This window comes from Rhinoderma darwinii, unplaced genomic scaffold (assembly GCF_050947455.1).
Source record: "Rhinoderma darwinii isolate aRhiDar2 unplaced genomic scaffold, aRhiDar2.hap1 Scaffold_1945, whole genome shotgun sequence".
In the NCBI taxonomy this organism is placed as follows: Eukaryota; Metazoa; Chordata; class Amphibia; order Anura; family Rhinodermatidae; genus Rhinoderma; species Rhinoderma darwinii.
This window is the reverse complement of record NW_027462310.1, coordinates 16981-41287: the sequence shown is the minus strand read 5'-3', so window position 1 is coordinate 41287 and position 24307 is coordinate 16981. Positions and strand designations below refer to the sequence as shown.

At 47.7% G+C, this 24307-nt stretch overlaps 3 protein-coding genes across 5 annotated transcripts; 2 read left to right on the top strand and 1 right to left on the bottom strand.

Moving 5' to 3' along the window:
- Nucleotides 1-231: 231 nt before the first annotated feature.
- Nucleotides 232-2062, top strand: LOC142700794 (upstream stimulatory factor 1-like). 2 transcript variants are annotated; one of them, XM_075848120.1, is made up of 7 exons: nt 232-356; nt 428-620; nt 694-781; nt 860-918; nt 1010-1104; nt 1475-1603; nt 1675-2062. In XM_075848120.1, exons 1-7 carry the CDS (start codon nt 258-260, stop codon nt 1762-1764), a joined length of 753 nt encoding a protein of 250 aa, XP_075704235.1. In that variant the 5' UTR covers nt 232-257; the 3' UTR covers nt 1765-2062. The 2 variants fall into 2 exon arrangements, with proteins under 2 accessions (XP_075704235.1, XP_075704234.1); XM_075848119.1 differs by having other exon boundaries at nt 428-626.
- A 1169-nt stretch (nt 2063-3231) lies between these two features.
- Nucleotides 3232-9495, bottom strand: LOC142700791 (immunoglobulin superfamily member 11-like). Its single transcript, XM_075848116.1, has 7 exons — nt 9417-9495; nt 8062-8225; nt 7780-7984; nt 6441-6590; nt 5649-5768; nt 5431-5566; nt 3232-3669 (listed from the first exon to the last, which is right to left on the bottom strand). The coding sequence occupies exons 1-7, from the start codon at nt 9493-9495 to the stop codon at nt 3363-3365; spliced, it is 1161 nt and encodes a 386-aa protein (XP_075704231.1). The 3' UTR covers nt 3232-3362.
- On the top strand, nt 4916-14571 carry LOC142700792 (thiosulfate:glutathione sulfurtransferase-like). Of its 2 annotated transcripts, none has more exons than XM_075848117.1 (4): nt 4916-12406; nt 13584-13706; nt 13802-13964; nt 14459-14571. In XM_075848117.1, the coding sequence occupies exons 1-4, from the start codon at nt 12265-12267 to the stop codon at nt 14511-14513; spliced, it is 483 nt and encodes a 160-aa protein (XP_075704232.1). In that variant the 5' UTR covers nt 4916-12264; the 3' UTR covers nt 14514-14571. The 2 variants fall into 2 exon arrangements, with proteins under 2 accessions (XP_075704232.1, XP_075704233.1); XM_075848118.1 differs by lacking the exon at nt 4916-12406 and adding an exon at nt 12653-12774.
- The last annotated feature ends 9736 nt before the right edge of the window (nt 14572-24307 follow it).

Here is a 24307-nt window from a genome sequence, read left to right as displayed (position 1 = left end):
GGAAGGGGAGTGAGGTCATGTACAGGAGGAGGAGGAGGAAGGGGAGTGATGTCATATGTACAGTAGGAGGAAGGGGAGTGATGTCATATATACAGGAGGAGGAGGAAGGGGAGTGATGTCATATACAGGAGGACGACCTATAGTTCCAGAATATGAGGAGGGGGTGGTATATTACACAGAAGGGGAGCTGTAATATACAGTCTGAGCTGTTGGTGTGGACTGCAGCAAGTTTTCCTCCTTGGTTTTGCCCACAGGTCATGTACAGGGTCATCCAGGTAGCAGAGGGTCAGCTGGATGGACAGACGGAGGGCACAGGTGCCATCAGTGGGTTTCCGGCAGCGCAGTCGATGACTCAGGTGGGTCCTGGTTCTGTGTGTGATGTTCCTCTGGTGAGATTGGGAGGTAATGACCTTGCTGCACCTTGCAGGCCGTCATCCAGGGGGCGTTCACCAGTGAGGATGCCGGGGAGAGTGAAGCCGCTGCCACAGAGACTCACTACACCTATTTTCCCACTGCGACAGTGGCAGACACCAGCGCATCGGTCGGAGTTGGCGCCACCGCAACAACTGTGGTAACAACGCAGAACAATGAGGCTCTCCTGGGCCAAGCGGCTTCCACTGGTGCGGGTAAGAGCTGGTAGTGGCTGCCATGTGTGTTCCCTGCCGCCCGCTGACCGCTGCCTTCTCCTCACAGGGCAGTTCTTCGTCATGATGTCTCCTCAAGATGTCCTACAGGGGGGCGCACAGCGATCTATTGCACCCAGGACGCACCCATACTCCCCGTGAGTACCCGGCGGCGGTGAATAGGGGACTCTGCATACGAGCTTTATAGTCACTGACACGTCCTCTCCCCTCCACAGGAAATCAGACGGGCCTCGCGCCACGCGGGACGAGAAGAGGAGAGCGCAGCACAATGAAGGTCAGGCCCAATAATGTTCTGCCCGTCCGCCAGGGGGCGCCGTGGATAAACCGTCTCCAGAGTAACGCTGTGTGTGTCTGTCTCTTCTCAGTGGAGCGTCGACGTCGGGACAAGATCAACAACTGGATTGTTCAACTGTCCAAGATCATCCCCGACTGCTCCATGGAGAGCACCAAGTCCGGGCAGGTACGGAGCCTTGTACCGCGCAGTATCGTGGACCCCTCAGCCATGCGATCAGCGCTCTCCCCAATAAGGGATGCGGTCGTCCTCTTCTGTTACCATGATGCTTAGTCGGTCAATGACCTCTTCTGTGCGCAGTGTTTACGTCTGGGTGACGCCTTGTGTATAATCTTAGTGCGGGGGGTCTCATTGATATGATGTCATAGCGCCAGCATATTTACAGATTGTCCCCAGTGGGGCTCGCAACGTCATTGGAGGGGCCCTGGAGAACGCCTATTGTTCTTAGTCAGAAAACGAGACCCCAAATCCTGCTCCAACCTTATGGCCGCGTCTCCTGCTCACAGCCATGTGACGTCTTGTCTGCTTTTCCTCGTAGAGTAAGGGCGGCATCCTGTCCAAAGCCTGCGACTACATCCAGGAGCTGCGCCAGGGAAACCTGCGCCTGGCCGAGGAGCTGCAGAATCTGGAGCAGCTGCAGGTGGACAATCAGCGGTTACGGCAACAGGTGAGTGTCGGGGGTGGGGAGAGCTGACGGGGACGACGCAGTGGTGACCGGGCCTCGGCCTTCTCATTTAGGTGGAGGATCTGAAGAACAAGAACCTGATTCTGCGAGCTCAGCTCCGACATCACGGGGTGGAAATTGTCATTAAGAACGACGGCCGCTGACGTCACCGCTCGCGCCCTGGAGACTCAGCGGACCAAGGTTTCCCAGCCTGCACCGAGTATCCCGCCACGTGTCCCTCTCCTGGGTCCGCGTGTATGACGGCGCACTGTAAATAACCGGGAGGACGAGCTGTAGAAATGTATATTTGTCGATTTTTTTTTTTTTTTTTTTTTTTTTTTTTTTTTTTTTTCTTTGTACTTGTCGTTGTTCTGACCCCGCCCCCTCTGTCGGAACGTTTCCCGATTCTGCCCTCCCTGCCTGTCGTTTTGTTTTTATTAGATTGAATTGTGCTGTACAGTCTCTCTGCTTCCGCTTCTCATCATTTATAGCCGCAACCGGGTCTCCGAGCTCGGAACAGCCAATCACAGCTCCACCTCCATTATCTAAACTGAGAACTGAAACGTGGCCAGTTAATGTCTGAGGCCAATTGGGGCACGGGGTTATACGAGTAATCTGGGGCCTGCTGGGTGACCTGTGAAATAGTATAAGGGGTTATGTATGAAAGTCACCGACTTGCCTAAGACTGTTCAGCCATAGCTTTTTCTTATACTACTTGTAGAGGCTCCATAGTGTGACCGCTCTTACAGTAGAGGTTCCATAGTGTGACCGCTCTTACAGTAGAGGTTCCATAGTGTGACTGCTCTTACAGTAGAGGTTCCATAGTGTGACTGCTCTTACTGTAGAGGCTCCATAGTGTGACTGCTCTTACAGTAGAGGCTCCATAGTGTGACTGCTCTTACAGTAGAGGTTCCATAGTGTGACTGCTCTTACAGTAGAGGGTCCATAGTGTGACTGATCTTACAGTAGAGGCTCCATAGTGTGACTGATCTTACAGTAGAGGTTCCATAGTGTGACTGCTCTTACAGTAGAGGCTCCATAGTGTGACTGCTCTTACAGTAGAGGTTCCATAGTGTGACTGCTCTTACAGTAGAGGTTCCATAGTGTGACTGCTCTTACAGTAGAGGTTCCATAGTGTGACTGCTCTTACAGTAGAGGCTCCATAGTGTGACTGCTCTTACTGTAGAGGCTCCATAGTGTGACTGCTCTTACTGTAGAGGCTCCATAGTGTGACTGCTCTTACTGTAGAGGCTCCATAGTGTGACTGCTCTTACTGTAGAGGCTCCATAGTGTGACTGCTCTTACTGTAGAGGCTCCATAGTGTGACTGCTCTTACTGTAGAGGCTCCATAGTGTGACCGCTCTTACAGTAGAGGCTCCATAGTGTGACCGCTCTTACAGTAGAGGTTCCATAGTGTGACCGCTCTTACAGTAGAGGCTCCACGGTGTGACTGATCTTACAGTAGAGGCTCCACGGTGTGACTGCTCTTATGCTAGGTTAGGTTAATGTGTAGGTTGGAGTAAGGGACACTCTAGCTGCTAATGATGGGTCAGGGGTATCCTCTGGACCCCCATCCTGCCCTTCAGTCTAGCACCTCCTAGAACAGATCACAGGACTGCGTAGCTGCTTTCTATAATCTCTTTATAGGGATAATGAGGAGGTCCCTGATCTCTTTCATATTCTTGTATGGAAGAAACGGAATGAACAGCTCATTGGCCCTTTATGAAGACGTGGGGGCCACACGCTGGCAGGGGCTGAAGTCTTACACTAGGTACCCCGACTGGATGGAGTAGATTGATGACCTGAGACCTGGACTTGTGTTCTCCTCATCGTCTTCCTCGCTTTCGTCCATCTCTGAAGGCGTTCTGGGCTGCTGCCTTCTCATATTGGAGTCCTTTGATGTGGGGCGCAGGGGGCCCGGGCTCTGGTGCACGCTGTAGCGGAGATGAGGAGGCAGCTTTGTTGGATTATAGGGCAGCCATCTACCACTGGGCCATCTGCTGGACTTTTCTGTATCACTGCACGGCCACTTGGTCACGTGATGTTGTTCGGAAGACGTGTTGACCACCCTGTGGAGGAAAAACATTCAGATGGGACCAAAGAAATCCACCCCAGAGCACAGGCTGTAGTTATAGGGGGGCAGAGGTGGTGTCATAAGCAAGGCCCTCGTGGAAATACCACCCCTTACTATCAATCTCTTCCTCCACACTGCTCACACCCTCTCCCGAGGCTGCTCGCGTCGTCGTCATCCCCCCCTCTCCCGAGGATGCTCGCGTCGTCGTCCCCCTCTTCCGAGGATGCTCGCGGCGTCGTCGTCCCCCCCTCTCACGAGGATGCTCGCGGCGTCATCGTCCCCCCCTCTCACGAGGATGCTCGCGTCGTCGTCCCCCTCTCCCGAGGATGCTCGCGTCGTCGTCGTCCCCCTCTCCCGAGGATGCTCGCGTCGTCGTCCCCCTCTCCCGAGGATGCTCGCGTCGTCGTCCCCCTCTCCCGAGGATGCGAGCGTCCCCTCTCCCGAGGCTGCGAGCGTCCCCTCTCCCGAGGCTGCGAGCGTCGCGTCCCCCTCTCCCGAGGCTGCGAGCGTCCCCCCCCCCCTCTCCCGAGGCTGCGAGCGTCCCCCCCCCCCTCTCCCGAGGCTGCGAGCGTCGTCCCCCCCCCTCTCCCGAGGCTGCGAGCGTCGTCCCCCCCCCTCTCCCGAGGCTGCGAGCGTCGTCCCCCCCCCCCCCTCTCCCGAGGCTGCGAGCGTCCCCCCCCCCCCTCTCCCGAGGCTGCGAGCGTCCCCCCCCCCTCTCCCGAGGCTGCGAGCGTCCCTCTCCCGAGGCTGCGAGCGTCCCCCCCCCCTCTCCCGAGGCTGCGAGCGTCCCCCCCCCCCTCTCCCGAGGCTGCGAGCGTCCCCCCTCTCCCGAGGCTGCGAGCGTCCCCTCTCCCGAGGCTGCGAGCGTCCCCCCCCCTCTCCCGAGGCTGCTCGCGTCCCTCTCCCGAGGCTGCTCGCGTCGTCCCCCCTCTCCCGAGGCTGCTCGCGTCGTCGTCCCCCTCTCCCGAGGCTGCTCGCGTCGTCGTCCCCCTCTCCCGAGGCTGCTCGCGTCGTCGTCCCCCTCTCCCGAGGCTGCTCGCGTCGTCGTCCCCCTCTCCCGAGGCTGCTCGCGTCGTCGTCCCCCTCTCCCGAGGCTGCTCGCGTCGTCGTCCCCCTCTCCCGAGGCTGCTCGCGTCGTCGTCCCCCTCTCCCGAGGCTGCTCGCTTCCTGCCCCCCTCTCCCGAGGCTGCTCGCTTCCTGCCCCCCTCTCCCGAGGCTGCTCGCTTCCTGCCCCCCTCTCCCGAGGCTGCTCGCTTCCGTCCCCCCTCTCCCGAGGCTGCTCGCTTCCGTCCCCCCTCTCCCGAGATTACTCACGTACTGTCGTCCCCCGCTCTCCTGAGATGTCTGACGTCCTCCCAGAGACTGCTTACGTCGTCCTCCTCTCCCGAGATTGCTCACTTCCTCCCCCTCTCATGTCCTCTCCGAGAGCTCATGTTCTTCACCTCTCTGAGATCGCCGCTGTCCATTGCCTGTCCTCCCTGAGGTCGCCGCTGTCCATTGCCTGTCCTCCTCGGAGGCCGCCACCGTCCATTGCCTGCCCCATCTGAGCCCGCCGCCGTCCATTGCCTGTCCCCGCTGAGGCCGCCGCCGTCCATTGCCTGTCCCCCCGGAGGCCACCGCCGTCCATTGCCTGTCCCCCCGGAGGCCACCGCCGTCCATTGCCTGTCCCCTTGGAGGCCGCCGCCGTCCATTGCCTGTCCAATGAGGCCGCCGCCGTCCATTACCTGCCCCCTCGGAGGCTTCCGCTGTCCATTACCTGTACACTTCCTCCTGCCACTTTCCTCGGCTCTGCCGATGTAGGCACAAAACCAAGGCAAAGAGCGCCAAGAGAAGCGATCCCATGATGAGAGTGATTGTGATTGCAGCAAAAACGCCCATCGAGCCCAGGCCCCCTGCAATACAGAGAAGAGTCCACGTGTCCCCATTCTTATATCCGTGGTCATGAATTTAACGCTACACGCCATGGACACGGACCTACACGTATGTCAATCTCCACCGCACAGGACTGCGCTCCCAGCTGATTGGTGACCGTACAACGATAGATCCCTGATGTCTCTGATGTGAGGTTTGTGAGAGTAGTGGAGCCGCGATAATCTGCTGGGACAACAATGGGTTCAGGATTAGGCCGTGTTCACACTGGACTACAAACGGCTGTAATATACGGAGCTTTACAAGGGAAGAGCAGCTAATTTTCAGTCGTTTTTTATGCATCAAGGAGCTGTTTTTCTATCGCTCCAATCAAAAACGGCTCGAAAAGTGACATGCATTTCTGTTCACGGTGCGTTTTTTCTTTTATCAAACGGCCGCGTAGTAAAAAAAACAAAGCCTTGTTGGAACGAAATGCTGATTTTCCCGTTTGGAGGCGTTCAGCCTCTGTATTATCAGCCGTTTTTCAGGGCGTTTACGGTCCGTAAAACGGCTGAAAATAAGCTGTGTGGACAGACCCCGTACAGCAGACTTGGGGACAGACCCCGCAGACGTGACGCGGGGAGAGACCCCGCAGACGTGACGCGGGGAGAGACCCCGTACCGCAGACGTGACGTGGGGCTAGACCCCGTACCGCCGACGTGACGCGGGGGAGAGACCCCGTACCGCAGACGTGACGCAGGGGCAGTCTACAACTTAGCACTTGACCGCCTGGATTCTAATCTAGTTCGGGAAAAGGAGACCCGATCCCTCCGCTCACAGGATACAACCTCATCCAGCCCTGTACAACCTCTGGTGACATGGGAAGGGTCCTTCTTCTGCATGGAGGGGTGCGCTCACCTTCCTGGGTGCTGATCAGCTTGTGACCATTGGGTGGCATTTTCTCCCATGTGATTGTTGGTGTCGGGATCCCTTCCTTCACTGAACATCGGAGCTGGATACTTTCTCCTCCATGACCTTCACTAGAACAGTCAGGACTTGAGGGGGGAACTGCCGAGACAGAAAAGAGAGAGGCTGGAAGGTGAGGCCTAGTTCCCAGGAGTAGATCCCATGTCATTGAGCGCCTTGCGTGTTCCGCCACACGTCTGATGCTCCTCATGTAAGTAGTCACCAGATAAAAACAGGACTAGTCACGGCGTAGACGGGTCAGGTCCAGCTATGACTGAGGGTGAGGGTGAGAAGCCAGGAGGTATACAGGAGCTTCTAATCTATTCCTCCTCGGATTCATCCCCAAGGTCTCTCTCACTTGGTGTTCTCCAAACCACAACTCTCATCATGACCATTCCTGCTGCAGGATCAGGGCCTGCTGGGAGTTGTAGTTTCTCAACAGCTGATCTAGATACACACTACAGAGTCCCCATAATAACATGTTCCGGGGCTGTAACTGCAGCGAACTTCTCTGCTGGAGATTAACTAAAGACGTTCCATGGATTCCGCCTAACCCTAAAAACAACATGAAACTCCACACCTGACGACAGCCGACCTCCTCCCCTGGTGATGCCACTGCCTGACGACAGGCGTCTTCCTCCCCTGGTGATGCCTCTGCCTGACGACAGCCGACCTCCTCCCCTGGTGATGCCACTGCCTGACGACAGGCGACCTCCTCCCCTGGTGATGCCTCTGCCTGACGACAGGCGACCTACTCCCCTGGTGATGCCTCTGCCTGACGACAGGCGACCTACTCCCCTGGTGATGCCTCTGCCTGACGACAGGCGACCTACTCCCCTGGTGATGCCTCTGCCTGACGACAGGCGACCTACTCCCCTGGTGATGCCTCTGCCTGACGACAGGCGACCTACTCCCCTGGTGATGCCTCTGCCTGACGACAGGCGACCTCCTCCCCTGGTGATGCCTCTTCCATTCCACTCCCATCCCCCTCTATCCTCTGGACCTCCTCATACCTAGACACTAGTTTATCTAGTAGGGGGGTTGGGGGTGAAGTCTTCTCTCTATGGCTTGAATTTTTTTATGTCAGCAAATCTCAACCCATATGGTGCCCGTCCAATATTCCCTAATGGGAGAAGGAACAGACAGACGGGTTTTGACCCCGTCCAATCCTTTGTATTCCCAGGAGATAAGTGGCACCGGAGAGGACCAACTAAAGTCAGACATTGTCACCTAAAGATGAGGAGACGGGTTTTACCCTGAAGCCATGCAGAATCTCCCCAGCATCACTTACCCAGCACAGTCAGCCCCACCAGGCCAATATTGGGTGTTGCCCCATTTGGAGGGTTGATGACTGTACATTGGTAGGTCCCAGTGTCGGATACACGGCTATGGTTGATGAAGATACTGGCATCCTGGGTTGGTTGGAAGGCAAATTTGACCCTGCCCAGGTACTCGCTCAGACTTTCCACGATCTGACCCTGTTCATACGAGATGACCTGACCGGAGTAAAGACAAAGATTCCTAAAAATGACATCATATCCGCAGTGACGGGAGGAAAATGGCAGCCACTCACCTGAAGAGGCTGCCTTGGCCGAAGCAGGGGAGACACCGTCCAGATGATGTTGAGGCGGTTGAGGGCCGCGGTAGTTCTGAATGAGCAGGGGAGCAGGACACTTCCGCCTCTCGTCACCTGGATGCTCGGAGGGTTTACGGCAACCTTCACAGCCTCAACTGCTGCTGTATACAGGGAGACAGATAAAGAAGACCCTCATTCAGCACAATGTACAACGCCTTTATAGATTGTAAGCTCCTCTGACCAGGCCTATCTCCCTATTATTGAATATCATAACATTAAATTACTCAGAGCCCCAGACAACAGGGAAGGATCCAACCAATTATCATCATCATCATCATCATCATGGCCCCTGCACATCCCACCACATGGAGCAGTGGAACCAGTAGAGACATGACTATGGGGAATGGAGCGTGTCCGCTTCATGTGTGCCCACGACATATACTCCATACAGTGAAGGACAATGTGTGTGTGACTGTCTATATGTGCCCAGGAAGAAGCAGGAAAATATCAGATTACATGGGCATCGAGCCTGGCAAAATATAGGGCCCCAGATACTGCTGACCTGCTGTGCTTTTCAGGAGACATATGTAAATCTTCATGCATTTGCCTCCACTAGGGTGCGCACATGTGCGCCAAATGGCAATCCAATTCCATCGTGAGGATATCCTACACATACACTGGGGGCTGTTGAGGGTTAGGACAGGTCACATTATAGCATATCTGTAGCCGCACCACTCTTGGTATGAAGACACTGATAGCTCCCTGACACCCGCACGACACCGGCTCACCGGTATCCTGATGCTGCGTAAAAGATTGGACGGAAAACAAGCTCCAAGGAATAAATGTAAGAAGTGATTGGTCTGGTGCGGCGCCCCCTGCTTATCTGAATGTCCTTCACAAGATCCCTGCTGGTCTGGACACACTTGTTCCTTGGAGTCCCTGGGTGAAGGTCGCTATAAAGCCCCTTCCATCAGTACAATGGGGGCCCATGTGTGACACTGCGAGGCCTTGTGCAAATATTGCATTTAGAGAGTGTGTCACTAAATGTAGAACAAGCGCATGCGCACCTCCTGGTGGCCTTCCTTCACTCCTGGATCACGGGCGATCACGGATTATAGGCAAGGTTCTCGGCCTTGGCTTCTGAATGATTTCCCACCACCGCCAGATTCAGTATATCGTGACTGTCTTCTCGCCCCATTCTTCTCTATATCCATCTCCGTTTGGAAGAGCGATGCAACTTAATCTGTCCTTCTACACGTGAACATTAATAAACAGTCACATCTAAAATGAGAGGATGTCCAACTTCTAAACGATCCTCTAAAATAGGAGACATCTTGGCATTAGAGATCTACCGGCCACCTTTAGGTCATATTTAAGAATGTTTGTGGCTAAGAGGATCCTGAATTCTTCCCGACGTCTCCATCTGGACATCTCTGCCTTGGAGAAGACAACTGACGATCATTACAGACGGTAGAACCCACATCTGAGTGTACGGAGCATGAGAATCAGTAAAGATGTGTTATGGCTTCACCCATCTCATGTTCATGTTGTGTCCCATCACCTGTTCATGTTGTGTCCCATCTCCTGTTCATGTTGTGTCCCATCACCTGTTCATGTTGTGTCCCATCTCCTGTTCATGTTGTGTCCCATCTCCTGTTCATGTTGTGTCCCATCTCCTGTTCATGTTGTGTCCCATCTCCTGTTCATGTTGTGTCCCATCTCCTGTTCATGTTGTGTCCCATCACCTGTTCATGTTGTGTCCCATCTCCTGTTCATGTTGTGTCCCATCTCCTGTTCATGTTGTGTCCCATCTCCTGTTCATGTTGTGTCCCATCTCCTGTTCATGTTGTGTCCCATCTCCTGTTCATGTTGTGTCCCATCTCCTGTTCATGTTGTGTCCCATCTCCTGTTCATGTTGTGTCCCATCTCCTGTTCATGTTGTGTCCCATCACATGCAGTGCAGGTGGACGCAGCTGAAGAAGCTTCTAAATCCAAGTCCCACACCCCTTATGGCGGCCACCAGACAATAACAGAATCACCTCTGATGTACATGTCTAAAAAGTCCTTCATCCACACAGTCACTCACATGCGGATAACGGGTCTCCAGCTCCATTCTGCCCATTTGTTGCCCCCATAGTGTTAACCCTTCAATGTTTCATACAAGGTGAAAATAAGTACATAAAAAAATTCTATCAAATTATAAAGTTCCCAAATGATTCCATCTTGAATCCAATTATCTATGAGCAGAGAAGAAAAGAGCACTCCCAAGATAGAGTCCTGGCTATCACCCCCACCACACTAACTTCCAGGACCCCATCACCCTAACCTCCAGGACCCCATCACCCCCAACACGCTAACCTCCAGGACCCCATCACCCCCACCACGCTGACCTCCAGGACCCCACCACCCCCACCACGCTGACCTCCAGGACCCCACCACGCTGACCTCCAGGACCCCATCACCCCCACCACGCTGACCTCCAGGACCCCATCACTCCCACCACGCTGACCTCAAGGACCCCATCACCCCCACCACGCTGACCTCCAGGACCCCATCACTCCCACCACACTGACCTTCATGGACTCCACCCTTATTCTTGCCACTAGATGCACCAGTAGGAGCGATAAACATGAAATGATTGAAGGGCTAAGCCTATGTGCACCTGCTAGAGGTGAGATTGTTACCTGTGAGGATGCAGCACAGAAGACACAGGTGGCTCAGGAGGAACTCGCTGGTCACAGTCATGGTGCAGGAAGAGAGACGTCTCTGTGTAAATCCCATCATCAGGGGTCTGTCTCGTGTGCCTGTCCTGCCCCCTCCATCCTGCGTGCCTCCCGGGGTCACCCCTTCCCCCTCCTTGTTATTTGCTGCATTTCTTTCGCTCCACTTCCCTCTCGGTCTCTATGGACTCCATGGTCTCTCTATTGTGCTCTCTTTTTAGCTGTCTCTGGTCAGTTCTCGGTGTCCACCTCATGTTCCTGGACCTCCATGGTCTCTCTATTGCGCTCTCTTCAGCGGTCTCTGGTCAGTTCTCGGTGTCCACCTCATGTCCCTGGACCTCCATGGTCTCTCTATTGTGCTCTCTCTTCAGCTGTCTCTGGTCAGTTCTCGGTGTCCACCTCATGTTCCTGGACCTCCATGGTCTCTCTATTGCGCTCTTCAGCGGTCTCTGGTCAGTTCTCGGTATCCACCTCATGTCCCTGGACCTCCATGGTACTGGAGAGCTCTTCCAGCCGGTTTTGTTGTATTTAGGAGTATTTGTATCTCATCTATAAACCCCAGAACCTTCTGTCATTGTCAGGGAAATGTTGCAGACCTCTGTGGGCCGGTTAGGGACAATAATGGACCAGCAGGTAGGGAACAAATCCCACCTCCCCATACCTACCCGCTACCCTCATCATATAGTCTTGACAGGTGGGTCCAGCCATTGACCTGTGCAGACAGGCACGGGGGGGGGGCCAGGCAGAGATCTCCCAATCACGTTTGCACGGACACGCTGACCCAGCGAGGTCTGCATGGAAATGGTGGACAACGTGACCCTATTTTCTGAAGGATAATTTAGCCGTTTCTTACGGAAATTTCCTTAACCAGCAGGTTTTTCCAGACCGGTTTTTCCTGTGGAGAAGACGGAGGTGCGGAGCCACTTGCTGCTGTTCGTGGTTCTATATTGGTTGCTAAAGATTTTTGATGAAGGTTTTTCTATAATGGAGGTTATACCCAAAGATGATGGCAGCTGGGAAGCCTCCGAGAGATATAGAGGGAGGTCAAGGTCCTCAATATTGGTAGGGGTCGATATGGAAGGGTCAGGCAGGTAACCACGGACAGGTGGCAGTGGTTGTAGACAGACACCTGGACATGATAGGAGGGGCAGACTGATATCCAGGGGGGCACAGGATGTTTAAGGGTGCAGGCGTCACTGGCGGAACATACAGAGAGGTGCCTATAGGAGCCTGCAGGCCGCTCCCCAGGTGAGAGGAAGAGTTGTCACTATCACGGTGATTCAGCGTTTTCTGTTATCTCTTGTAGAAGATGCTACACGTGGAATAAGAAGTGATAAAGTGCTGTCCCTGTATCTGTACACCCTGGAATATACACAACCCCCCCCCCCCTCCTCCTGATCTGCACACGGTAAATATAACCCATAGAGGGTTTCACAGCCATCAATCAGTGATCTCTGTATTATAATCCTACAGAAAGTGAATGGAGAATCCTCAACACCTCCGGCCACGAGCGATCACATCTAACAACTCGATCAGTGGTATCACAGGAGCACCATGGCCGACATGGCCCCCGCCAGAGGCTCCGATCAGCTGCAGCCTGTCTGGGGATCTCTGTTACATATGTAAGAAAGGGGCAATGCACACCAAAAACTCATTATCCAAAGATAGATTAATATTCGTAATTATGCCAGTTTAAGTGCGGACTGTCGATGGCCCGGAGGACTGGCGATGTTTGGGCGGCTGAGACTTGTGGTTCCACAGCTAGGTCTTACATATTCAGAGTATAGAGGAGCGGTGCACAGTATATAACACATATCCGACTATAGGAGCTATTCCCCACCTCCAGATCTGTCACATGACTTCTCATACTGGGGGAGGGGCTGCCGGCAGAGACCTTATAAATAGAGGAAGAGAGTGAAGTCTGAAATGTGACACTCAGTTTCTACCTCAAGACTCCTCTCCAGGAACACGGGAAACACAATGAGCACAGGTGAGCGTGCGGGGCGAGAGACCCAGGGGAGAAGCGTGCGGGGCGAGAGACCCAGGGGAGAAGCGTGCGGGGCGAGAGACCCAGGGGAGAAGCGTGCGGGGCGAGAGACCCAGGGGAGAAGCGTGCGGGGCGAGAGACCCAGGGGAGAAGCGTGCGGGGCGAGAGACCCAGGGGAGAAGCGTGCGGGGCGAGAGACCCAGGGGAGAAGCGTGCGGGGCGAGAGACCCAGGGGAGAAGCGTGCGGGGCGAGAGACCCAGGGGAGAAGCGTGCGGGGCGAGAGACCCAGGGGAGAAGCGTGCGGGGCGAGACCCCCAGGGGAGAAGCGTGCGGGGCGAGACCCCCAGGGGAGAAGCGTGCGGGGCGAGACCCCCAGGGGAGAAGCGTGCTGGGGGGGGACAGAGGCCTACCTCGTGAGGGTCCGCGGTTCTAACAATAGGGTGGGGGTCCGCTAGTAGGAGAAGGAAGATGCTAAGTTCCACCTCTTGAACAGTCACCATCAGTGATTCAGCATTTTCTCTAATCCTCTAAGGACAATGCTGCATAATGGGTGTGAACACTGCACCCTCACCTGTAAGGAAGACACGTGTCAAATGCCTCCAAGATCACCCACCAGACACTCCACGTGCGCCGCCGTCACCCACCAGACATGCCACGTGCACCACCATCACCCACTATACAGTGTCATTCCGGTGTGAGCAGGCAGCGGTGTGGTGGGCGATGGAGATGGGTGTGGATATTGGCAGTTCAGCCTCGTGGATGGTTATGACTAGTGACCACTTCCTTCTGACCTCACGTTCCATGTTGGCAGGTGGCATCGTCTCGTACCAGGATCTGAAGAAGCTGATCAGCCATGGAACCCCCCAGATATTAGATGTGAGGACGCCGGAGGAAGTGAGTGGAGGAAAAATTCCCAGCGCTGTAAATATACCAGGTACGAAGAGCCAGGAGCGACCACCACGGGCGAGGGTGCTGGGAACGGGCGGTCACATTATACAGGGGGTGATGATTTGTCTCCGTGTCTTCCAGTCACAGATATTGAAGATGCTCTGAAGATGGATCCAGACGCCTTTAAACAAAAATATAACGTGGAGAAGCCCAAACTGGACGACAAGAACCTGGTGTTCCACTGCCAAATGGGGCGAAGAGGTCAACGGGCTACAGAAATCGCCCACAGCCTGGGCTACAAGCAGTAAGTACCCGATAGTCCGGTGTATATAGAAACCGGGTGTTATTATATTCTAGTCATAATCCTTATATATAGCGCCACAAATTCCACAGTGCAGTACAACTATAGGAGTAATAGTGAGAGACATGGGAGAGGTCCCCATCACAAGAGCTTACACTCTACAGGAGAGAGGACCCTGCTGATCATAAGATCTTACAGTCATTAGCACAGCCTCTACCACACACCATTGTAAGGACAGATTCTATACGTTGTGGTAGAATATATAACCTCACACTAGACGTGGATTCCACAGGCGCGCACGCAGGGGGTGACAACAGGGCGCGCGGGGGTGACTGACCAGATGCAGACATTCTATAAGGTATATACTGTACATGAGCAGGATCTGTAGGGTGTGCGGGGCCGGTCATTGTTGCGGGGTGTTGACCGTAGTCTATGGTTGCTGTGGGTGGTGAGGAGTCAATCATATTCTCACCGGCCGCCATGTGTCTGTGTTTCAGTGCCCAGAATTATCTCGGCGGTTACAAGGAATGGTCAGAGAAAGAAGGGAATTGACAGATTTGCCCCCGGAGGGGAGACTAATTCATCATATAATAAACTATAAATCCTCGAATGTCTCATGCGTCAGATTATCTGCAGCGTGTGGCGGTAATGGCGGCCTGATGCGTAGCGGGTCACGTCACCCATCGCGGTGACACAATCAGGCCCATAGTGCACACTGCAGAAAAGACTGGACCCCGCAACTCGCCAGAAAGGAAGACCTCAGGAAAGCGCCGATCACAGGGACATGACAAATTCTCCACGGGAGACGTCATGGCCGCCATATATAATAATCGGTCCTGCTGCCATGCACACATATACACTGCCTGGCCACAAGTCTGTACACCCCTAACCATTACACCTACACGAGCTCAATGGATATGCAATGACGAATTAGTATTGACTTGGCCCCTTTTACGGCTGGAACAGCCCCCACTCAGAAGACTTTCCACAAGATTTTGGGGTGTCTGTGGGAATGTGAGGTCGAGCACTGGTGGAGGGGGAGGGGTCTGGTCCTCATTGGGTGTTCCAACTTATTGTGATGGATGAGGTCAGGACACTGCAGTCACTCAAGTTCCTCCACCCAAAACTCCTGACCCCCAACGTCTTTATGGACCTCGTGCACGAGGGGGGGGCAGTCACGAGGAGCAGAAAAGACTGAAACCCAAACGGTTCCCACAAAGCGACAACTGTCACAAATGTCTTTACAAGCTGTAGAATAAAACCTTCACTGGAAATAAGGGCCCGACAAACAGCTCCAGGCCATGCCCTCCCACACCACGTTACAGTAGTCACTTTGCATTCCAGTAGGTGGTGACATCCACCAAACCAAGAATCCACCATCAGACTGCCAGATAGTGAGCCGCGACCAATCACTCTACAGGACACGCTGCTGCACAGTCCAGAGGGGGACACACTTTACACCACGCCAGCCGTCACTTGGCATCGTGCATGCTGATCTGGTTTTCAGTGGCGAAGCAGATAATACAGGAGAGATCTAGCAGATAATACAGGAGACAGGAGAGATCTAGCAGATAATACAGGAGACAGGAGAGATCTAGCAGATAATACAGGAGACAGGAGAGATCTAGCAGATAATAATAATACAGGAGAGATCTAGCAGATAATAATAATACAGGAGAGATCTAGCAGATAATACAGGAGAGATCTAGCAGATAATACAGGAGAGATCTAGCAGATAATACAGGAGAGATCTAGCAGATAATACAGGAGAGATCTAGCAGATAATACAGGAGATTCTAGCAGATAATACAGGAGAGATCTAGCAGATAATACAGGAGAGATCTAGCAGATAATACAGGAGAGATCTAGCAGATAATACAGGAGAGATCTAGCAGATAATACAGGAGAGATCTAGCAGATAATAATAATACAGGAGAGATCTAGCAGATAATAATAATACAGGAGAGATCTAGCAGATAATAATACAGGAGAGATCTAGCAGATAATACAGGAGAGATCTAGCAGATAATACAGGAGAGATCTAGCAGATAATACAGGAGAGATCTAGCAGATAATACAGGAGAGATCTAGCAGATAATAATAATAATAATACAGGAGAGATCTAGCAGATAATAATAATACAGGAGAGATCTAGCAGATAATAATACAGGAGAGATCTAGCAGATAATACAGGAGAGATCTAGCAGATAATAATACAGGAGAGATCTAGCAGATAATACAGGAGAGATCTAGCAGATAATACAGGAGAGATCTAGCAGATAATAATAATACAGGAGAGATCTAGCAGATAATAATAATAATACAGGAGAGATCTAGCAGATAATAATAATAATACAGGAGAGATCTAGCAGATAATAATAATACAGGAGAGATCTAGCAGATAATAATACAGGAGAGATCTAGCAGATAATAATAATACAGGAGAGATCTAGCAGATAATAATAATACAGGAGAGATCTAGCAGATAATAATAATAATACAGGAGAGATCTAGCAGATATAATAATAATACAGGAGAGATCTAGCAGATAATAATAATAATACAGGAGAGATCTAGCAGATAATAATAATAATACAGGAGAGATCTAGCAGATAATAATAATAAACAGGAGAGATCTAGCAGATAATAATAATACAGGAGAGATCTAGCAGATAATAATAATACAGGAGAGATCTAGCAGATAATAATAATAATACAGGAGAGATCTAGCAGATAATAATAATAATACAGGAGAGATCTAGCAGATAATAATAATACAGGAGAGATCTAGCAGATAATAATAATAATACAGGAGAGATCTAGCAGATAATAATAATAATAATACAGGAGAGATCTAGCAGATAATAATAAATAATACAGGAGAGATCTAGCAGATAATAATAATACAGGAGAGATCTAGCAGATAATAATAATACAGGAGAGATCTAGCAGATAATAATACAGGAGAGATCTAGCAGATAATAATAATACAGGAGAGATCTAGCAGATAATACAGGAGAGATCTAGCAGATAATACAGGAGAGATCTAGCAGATAATAATAATAATAATACAGGAGAGATCTAGCAGATAATAATAATAATACAGGAGAGATCTAGCAGATAATAATACAGGAGAGATCTAGCAGATAATACAGGAGAGATCTAGCAGATAATAATAATACAGGAGAGATCTAGCAGATAATAATAATAATAATACAGGAGAGATCTAGCAGATAATAATAATAATACAGGAGAGATCTAGCAGATAATACAGGAGAGATCTAGCAGATAATAATAATAATACAGGAGAGATCTAGCAGATAATAATAATAATACAGGAGAGATCTAGCAGATAATAATAATACAGGAGAGATCTAGCAGATAATAATAATAATAATAATAATACAGGAGAGATCTAGCAGATAATAATACAGGAGAGATCTAGCAGATAATAATACAGAGAAGATCTAGCAGATAATACAGGAGAGATCTAGCAGATAATAATAATAATAATAATAATAATACAGGAGAGATCTAGCAGATATAATAATAATACAGGAGAGATCTAGCAGATAATACAGGAGAGATCTAGCAGATAATAATAATAACACAGGAGAGATCTAGCAGATAATAATAATACAGGAGAGATCTAGCAGATAATAATAATACAGGAGAGATCTAGCAGATAATAATAATAATAATACAGGAGAGATCTAGCAGATAATAATAATAATACAGGAGAGATCTAGCAGATAATACAGGAGAGATCTAGCAGATAATAATAATACAGGAGAGATCTAGCAGATAATAATAATACAGGAGAGATCTAGCAGATAATAATAATAATACAGGAGAGATCTAGCAGATAATAATAATACAGGAGAGATCTAGCAGATAATAATAATACAGGAGAGATCTAGCAGATAATACAGGAGAGATCTAGCAGATAATAATAATAATAATACAGGAGAGATCTAGCAGATAATAATAATAATAATAATACAGGAGAGATCTAGCAGATAATAATACAGGAGAGATCTAGCAGATAATAATACAGGAGAGATCTAGCAGATAATAATAATACAGGAGAGATCTAGCAGATAATAATAATAATACAGGAGAGATCTAGCAGATAATACAGGAGAGATCTAGCAGATAATAATAATAATAATACAGGAGAGATCTAGCAGATAATAATAATAATAATACAGGAGAGATCTAGCAGATAATAATAATAATACAGGAGAGATCTAGCAGATAATAATAATAATACAGGAGAGATCTAGCAGATAATACAGGAGAGATCTAGCAGATAATAATAATACAGGAGAGATCTAGCAGATAATAATAATAATACAGGAGAGATCTAGCAGATAATAATAATACAGGAGAGATCTAGCAGATAATAATAATAATACAGGAGAGATCTAGCAGATAATAATAATAATACAGGAGAGATCTAGCAGATAATAATAATACAGGAGAGATCTAGCAGATAATAATACAGGAGAGATCTAGCAGATAATACAGGAGAGATCTAGCAGATAATACAGGAGAGATCTAGCAGATAATAATAATAATAATACAGGAGAGATCTAGCAGATAATAATAATACAGGAGAGATCTAGCAGATAATAATAATAATAATACAGGAGAGATCTAGCAGATAATAATAATAATAATACAGGAGAGATCTAGCAGATAATAATACAGGAGAGATCTAGCAGATAATAATACAGGAGAGATCTAGCAGATAATAATAATAATACAGGAGAGATCTAGCAGATAATAATAATAATACAGGAGAGATCTAGCAGATAATAATAATAATACAGGAGAGATCTAGCAGATAATAATAATACAGGAGAGATCTAGCAGATAATAATAATAATACAGGAGAGATCTAGCAGATAATAATACAGAGAGATCTAGCAGATAATAATAATAATACAGGAGAGATCTAGCAGATAATAATAATAATACAGGAGAGATCTAGCAGATAATAATACAGGAGAGATCTAGCAGATAATAATAATACAGGAGAGATCTAGCAGATAATAATAATAATACAGGAGAGATCTAGCAGATAATAATAATACAGGAGAGATCTAGCAGATAATAATAATACAGGAGAGATCTAGCAGATAATACAGGAGAGATCTAGCAGATAATAATAATATAATAATAATACAGGAGAGATCTAGCAGATAATAATAATAATAATACAGGAGAGATCTAGCAGATAATAATACAGGAGAGATCTAGCAGATAATAATACAGGAGAGATCTAGCAGATAATAATACAGGAGAGATCTAGCAGATAATAATAATAATACAGGAGAGATCTAGCAGATAATACAGGAGAGATCTAGCAGATAATAATAATAATAATAATACAGGAGAGATCTAGCAGATAATAATAATAATAATACAGGAGAGATCTAGCAGATAATAATACAGGAGAGATCTAGCAGATAATAATACAGGAGAGATCTAGCAGATAATAATAATAATACAGGAGAGATCTAGCAGATAAAATAATACAGGAGAGATCTAGCAGATAATAATAATACAGGAGAGATCTAGCAGATCACATAGAACATCTATTACATCATCACACGGAGGTGACGTCACTGCACCCTGTTGCCCCGCCTCTCAGGCTCTGTCACGTGATGCTCCCAGCAGCCACTTCCTGTTTCTTTTGCTCCTGGATGAGCCGGTTTTTGTACCTTATTGAGACTGTGACTGACGGGTGTTCCAACAAATCAGAGACGAGGTGATGGCTGTGCTGACCAATCAGAAGCTAAGATTAGGGAAGGTGAGCCAGGTGCGGCTGAGACGTCACGGGCGTGGTTTTCTACCTTGTTTGTTCCCAGAATTCAACCGAAACCAAAGAAACGCGAAGATGAGACCGAGAAACCGGAGACGCGTATTTACTGCTGGAGGTCCTGACCCTATGTGAGTGTATATATACAGCCTGTGTGACTATAGAGAGGTGTATATACTGCTGGAGGTGCTGAGTCTGTGTGATTATATATATATATACAGCCTGTGTGACTATAGAGAGGTGTATATACTGCTGGAGGTGCTGAGCCTGTGTGATTATATATATATATATACAGCCTGTGTGACTATAGAGAGGTGTATATACTGCTGGAGGTGCTGACCCTATGTGAGTGTATATATACAGCCTGTGTGACTATAGAGAGGTGTATATACTGCTGGAGGTGCTGAGTCTATGTGATTATATATATATATACAGCCTGTGTGACTATAGAGAGGTGTATATACTGCTGGAGGTGCTGAGCCTGTGTGATTATATATATATATACAGCCTGTGTGACTATAGAGAGGTGTATATACTGCTGGAGGTGCTGAGTCTATGTGATTATATATATATATATATACAGCCTGTGTGACTATAGAGAGGTGTATATACTGCTGGAGGTGCTGAGTCTGTGTGATTATATATATATATACAGCCTGTGTGACTATAGAGAGGTGTATATACTGCTGGAGGTGCTGAGTCTATGTGATTATATATATATACAGCCTGTGTGACTATAGAGAGGTGTATATACTGCTGGAGGTGCTGAGCCTGTGTGATTATATATATATACAGCCTGTGTGACTATAGAGAGGTGTATATACTGCTGGAGGTGCTGAGTCTGTGTGATTATATATATATATACAGCCTGTGTGACTATAGAGAGGTGTATATACTGCTGGAGGTGCTGAGTCTATGTGATTATATATATATATACAGCCTGTGTGACTATAGAGAGGTGTATATACTGCTGGAGGTGCTGAGTCTATGTGATTATATATATATATACAGCCTGTGTGACTATAGAGAGGTGTATATACTGCTGGAGGTGCTGAGCCTGTGTGATTATATATATATATATACAGCCTGTGTGACTATAGAGAGGTGTATATACTGCTGGAGGTGCTGAGCCTGTGTGATTATATATATATACAGCCTGTGTGACTATAGAGAGGTGTATATACTGCTGGAGGTGCTGAGTCTATGTGATTATATATATATATACAGCCTGTGTGACTATAGAGAGGTGTATATACTGCTGGAGGTGCTGAGCCTGTGTGATTATATATATATATACAGCCTGTGTGACTATAGAGAGGTGTATATACTGCTGGAGGTGCTGAGCCTGTGTGATTATATATATATACAGCCTGTGTGACTATAGAGAGGTGTATATACTGCTGGAGGTGCTGAGTCTATGTGATTATATATATATATACAGCCTGTGTGACTATAGAGAGGTGTATATACTGCTGGAGGTGCTGAGCCTGTGTGATTATATATATATATACAGCCTGTGTGACTATAGAGAGGTGTATATACTGCTGGAGGTGCTGAGTCTGTGTGATTATATATATATATACAGCCTGTGTGACTATAGAGAGGTGTATATACTGCTGGAGGTGCTGAGTCTATGTGATTATATATATATATACAGCCTGTGTGACTATAGAGAGGTGTATATACTGCTGGAGGTGCTGAGTCTATGTGATTATATATATACAGCCTGTGTGACTATAGAGAGGTGTATATACTGCTGGAGGTGCTGAGTCTGTGTGATTATATATATATATATATACAGCCTGTGTGACTATAGAGAGGTGTATATACTGCTGGAGGTGCTGAGTCTGTGTGATTATATATATATATACAGCCTGTGTGACTATAGAGAGGTGTATATACTGCTGGAGGTGCTGAGCCTGTGTGATTATATATATATACAGCCTGTGTGACTATAGAGAGGTGTATATACTGCTGGAGGTGCTGAGTCTATGTGATTATATATATATATACAGCCTGTGTGACTATAGAGAGGTGTATATACTGCTGGAGGTGCTGAGTCTGTGTGATTATATATATATATATATATACAGCCTGTGTGACTATAGAGAGGTGTATATACTGCTGGAGGTGCTGAGCCTGTGTGATTATATATATATACAGCCTGTGTGACTATAGAGAGGTGTATACTGCTGGAGGTGCTGAGTCTGTGTGATTATATATATATATACAGCCTGTGTGACTATAGAGAGGTGTATATACTGCTGGAGGTGCTGAGCCTATGTGATTATATATATATATACAGCCTGTGTGACTATAGAGAGGTGTATATACTGCTGGAGGTGCTGAGTCTATGTGATTATATATATATATATATATATATACAGCCTGTGTGACTATAGAGAGGTGTATATACTGCTGGAGGTGCTGAGTCTGTGTGATTATATATATATATACACAGCCTGTGTGACTATAGAGAGGTGTATATACTGCTGGAGGTGCTGAGCCTGTGTGATTATATATATATATACAGCCTGTGTGACTATAGAGAGGTGTATATACTGCTGGAGGTGCTGAGTCTATGTGATTATATATATATATATACAGCCTGTGTGACTATAGAGAGGTGTATATACTGCTGGAGGTGCTGAGCCTGTGTGATTATATATATATATACAGCCTGTGTGACTATAGAGAGGTGTATATACTGCTGGAGGTGCTGAGTCTGTGTGATTATATATATATATACAGCCTGTGTGACTATAGAGAGGTGTATATACTGCTGGAGGTGCTGAGCCTGTGTGATTATATATATATACAGCCTGTGTGACTATAGAGAGGTGTATATACTGCTGGAGGTGCTGAGTCTATGTGATTATATATATATATATACACAGCCTGTGTGACTATAGAGAGGTGTATATACTGCTGGAGGTGCTGAGTCTATGTGATTATATATATATATACAGCCTGTGTGACTATAGAGAGGTGTATATACTGCTGGAGGTGCTGAGCCTGTGTGATTATATATATATATATACAGCCTGTGTGACTATAGAGAGGTGTATATACTGCTGGAGGTGCTGAGTCTGTGTGATTATATATATATACAGCCTGTGTGACTATAGAGAGGTGTATATACTGCTGGAGGTGCTGAGTCTGTGTGATTATATATATATATACAGCCTGTGTGACTATAGAGAGGTGTATATACTGCTGGAGGTGCTGAGTCTATGTGATTATATATATATATACAGCCTGTGTGACTATAGAGAGGTGTATATACTGCTGGAGGTGCTGAGTCTATGTGATTATATATATATATACAGCCTGTGTGACTATAGAGAGGTGTATATACTGCTGGAGGTGCTGAGTCTATGTGATTATATATATATACAGCCTGTGTGACTATAGAGAGGTGTATATACTGCTGGAGGTGCTGAGCCTGTGTGATTATATATATATATACAGCCTGTGTGACTATAGAGAGGTGTATATACTGCTGGAGGTGCTGAGCCTGTGTGATTATATATATATATACAGCCTGTGTGACTATAGAGAGGTGTATATACTGCTGGAGGTGCTGAGCCTGTGTGATTATATATATATATATATACAGCCTGTGTGACTATAGAGAGGTGTATATACTGCTGGAGGTGCTGAGTCTATGTGATTATATATATATATACAGCCTGTGTGACTATAGAGAGGTGTATATACTGCTGGAGGTGCTGAGTCTATGTGATTATATATATATATACAGCCTGTGTGACTATAGAGAGGTGTATATACTGCTGGAGGTGCTGAGTCTATGTGATTATATATATATATACAGCCTGTGTGACTATAGAGAGGTGTATATACTGCTGGAGGTGCTGAGCCTGTGTGATTATATATATATATATATATATATATACAGCCTGTGTGACTATAGAGAGGTGTATATACTGCTGGAGGTGCTGAGCCTGTGTGATTATATATATATACAGCCTGTGTGACTATAGAGAGGTGTATATACTGCTGGAGGTGCTGAGTCTGTGTGATTATATATATATATATACAGCCTGTGTGACTATAGAGAGGTGTATATACTGCTGGAGGTGCTGAGTCTATGTGATTATATATATATATACAGCCTGTGTGACTATAGAGAGGTGTATATACTGCTGGAGGTGCTGAGTCTATGTGATTATATATATATATACAGCCTGTGTGACTATAGAGAGGTGTATATACTGCTGGAGGTGCTGAGTCTATGTGATTATATATATATATACAGCCTGTGTGACTATAGAGAGGTGTATATACTGCTGGAGGTGCTGAGTCTATGTGATTATATATATATATATACAGCCTGTGTGACTATAGAGAGGTGTATATACTGCTGGAGGTGCTGAGCCTGTGTGATTATATATATATATATACAGCCTGTGTGACTATAGAGAGGTGTATATACTGCTGGAGGTGCTGAGTCTATGTGATTATATATATATACAGCCTGTGTGACTATAGAGAGGTG

Coding starts and splice junctions, on each gene's coding strand:
- LOC142700791 (XM_075848116.1), bottom strand. CDS start 9,495: ATGTCCAGATGGAGACGTCGGGAAGAATTCAGGATCCTCTTAGCCACA. Junction 8,226..9,416: donor ATATGACCTAAAGGTGGCCG/GTAGATCTCTAA, acceptor CCCTGTATACAG/CAGCAGTTGAGGCTGTGAAG. Junction 5,769..6,440: donor GCTGATCAGCACCCAGGAAG/GTGAGCGCACCC, acceptor TTGTCCCAGCAG/ATTATCGCGGCTCCACTACT.
- LOC142700794 (XM_075848119.1), top strand. CDS start 258: ATGTACAGGGTCATCCAGGTAGCAGAGGGTCAGCTGGATGGACAGACG. Junction 627..693: donor AGCGGCTTCCACTGGTGCGG/GTAAGAGCTGGT, acceptor TTCTCCTCACAG/GGCAGTTCTTCGTCATGATG. Junction 1,604..1,674: donor ATCAGCGGTTACGGCAACAG/GTGAGTGTCGGG, acceptor CTTCTCATTTAG/GTGGAGGATCTGAAGAACAA.
- LOC142700792 (XM_075848117.1), top strand. CDS start 12,265: ATGGAGAATCCTCAACACCTCCGGCCACGAGCGATCACATCTAACAAC. Junction 12,407..13,583: donor TGGGGATCTCTGTTACATAT/GTAAGAAAGGGG, acceptor CCATGTTGGCAG/GTGGCATCGTCTCGTACCAG. Junction 13,707..13,801: donor CAGCGCTGTAAATATACCAG/GTACGAAGAGCC, acceptor CGTGTCTTCCAG/TCACAGATATTGAAGATGCT.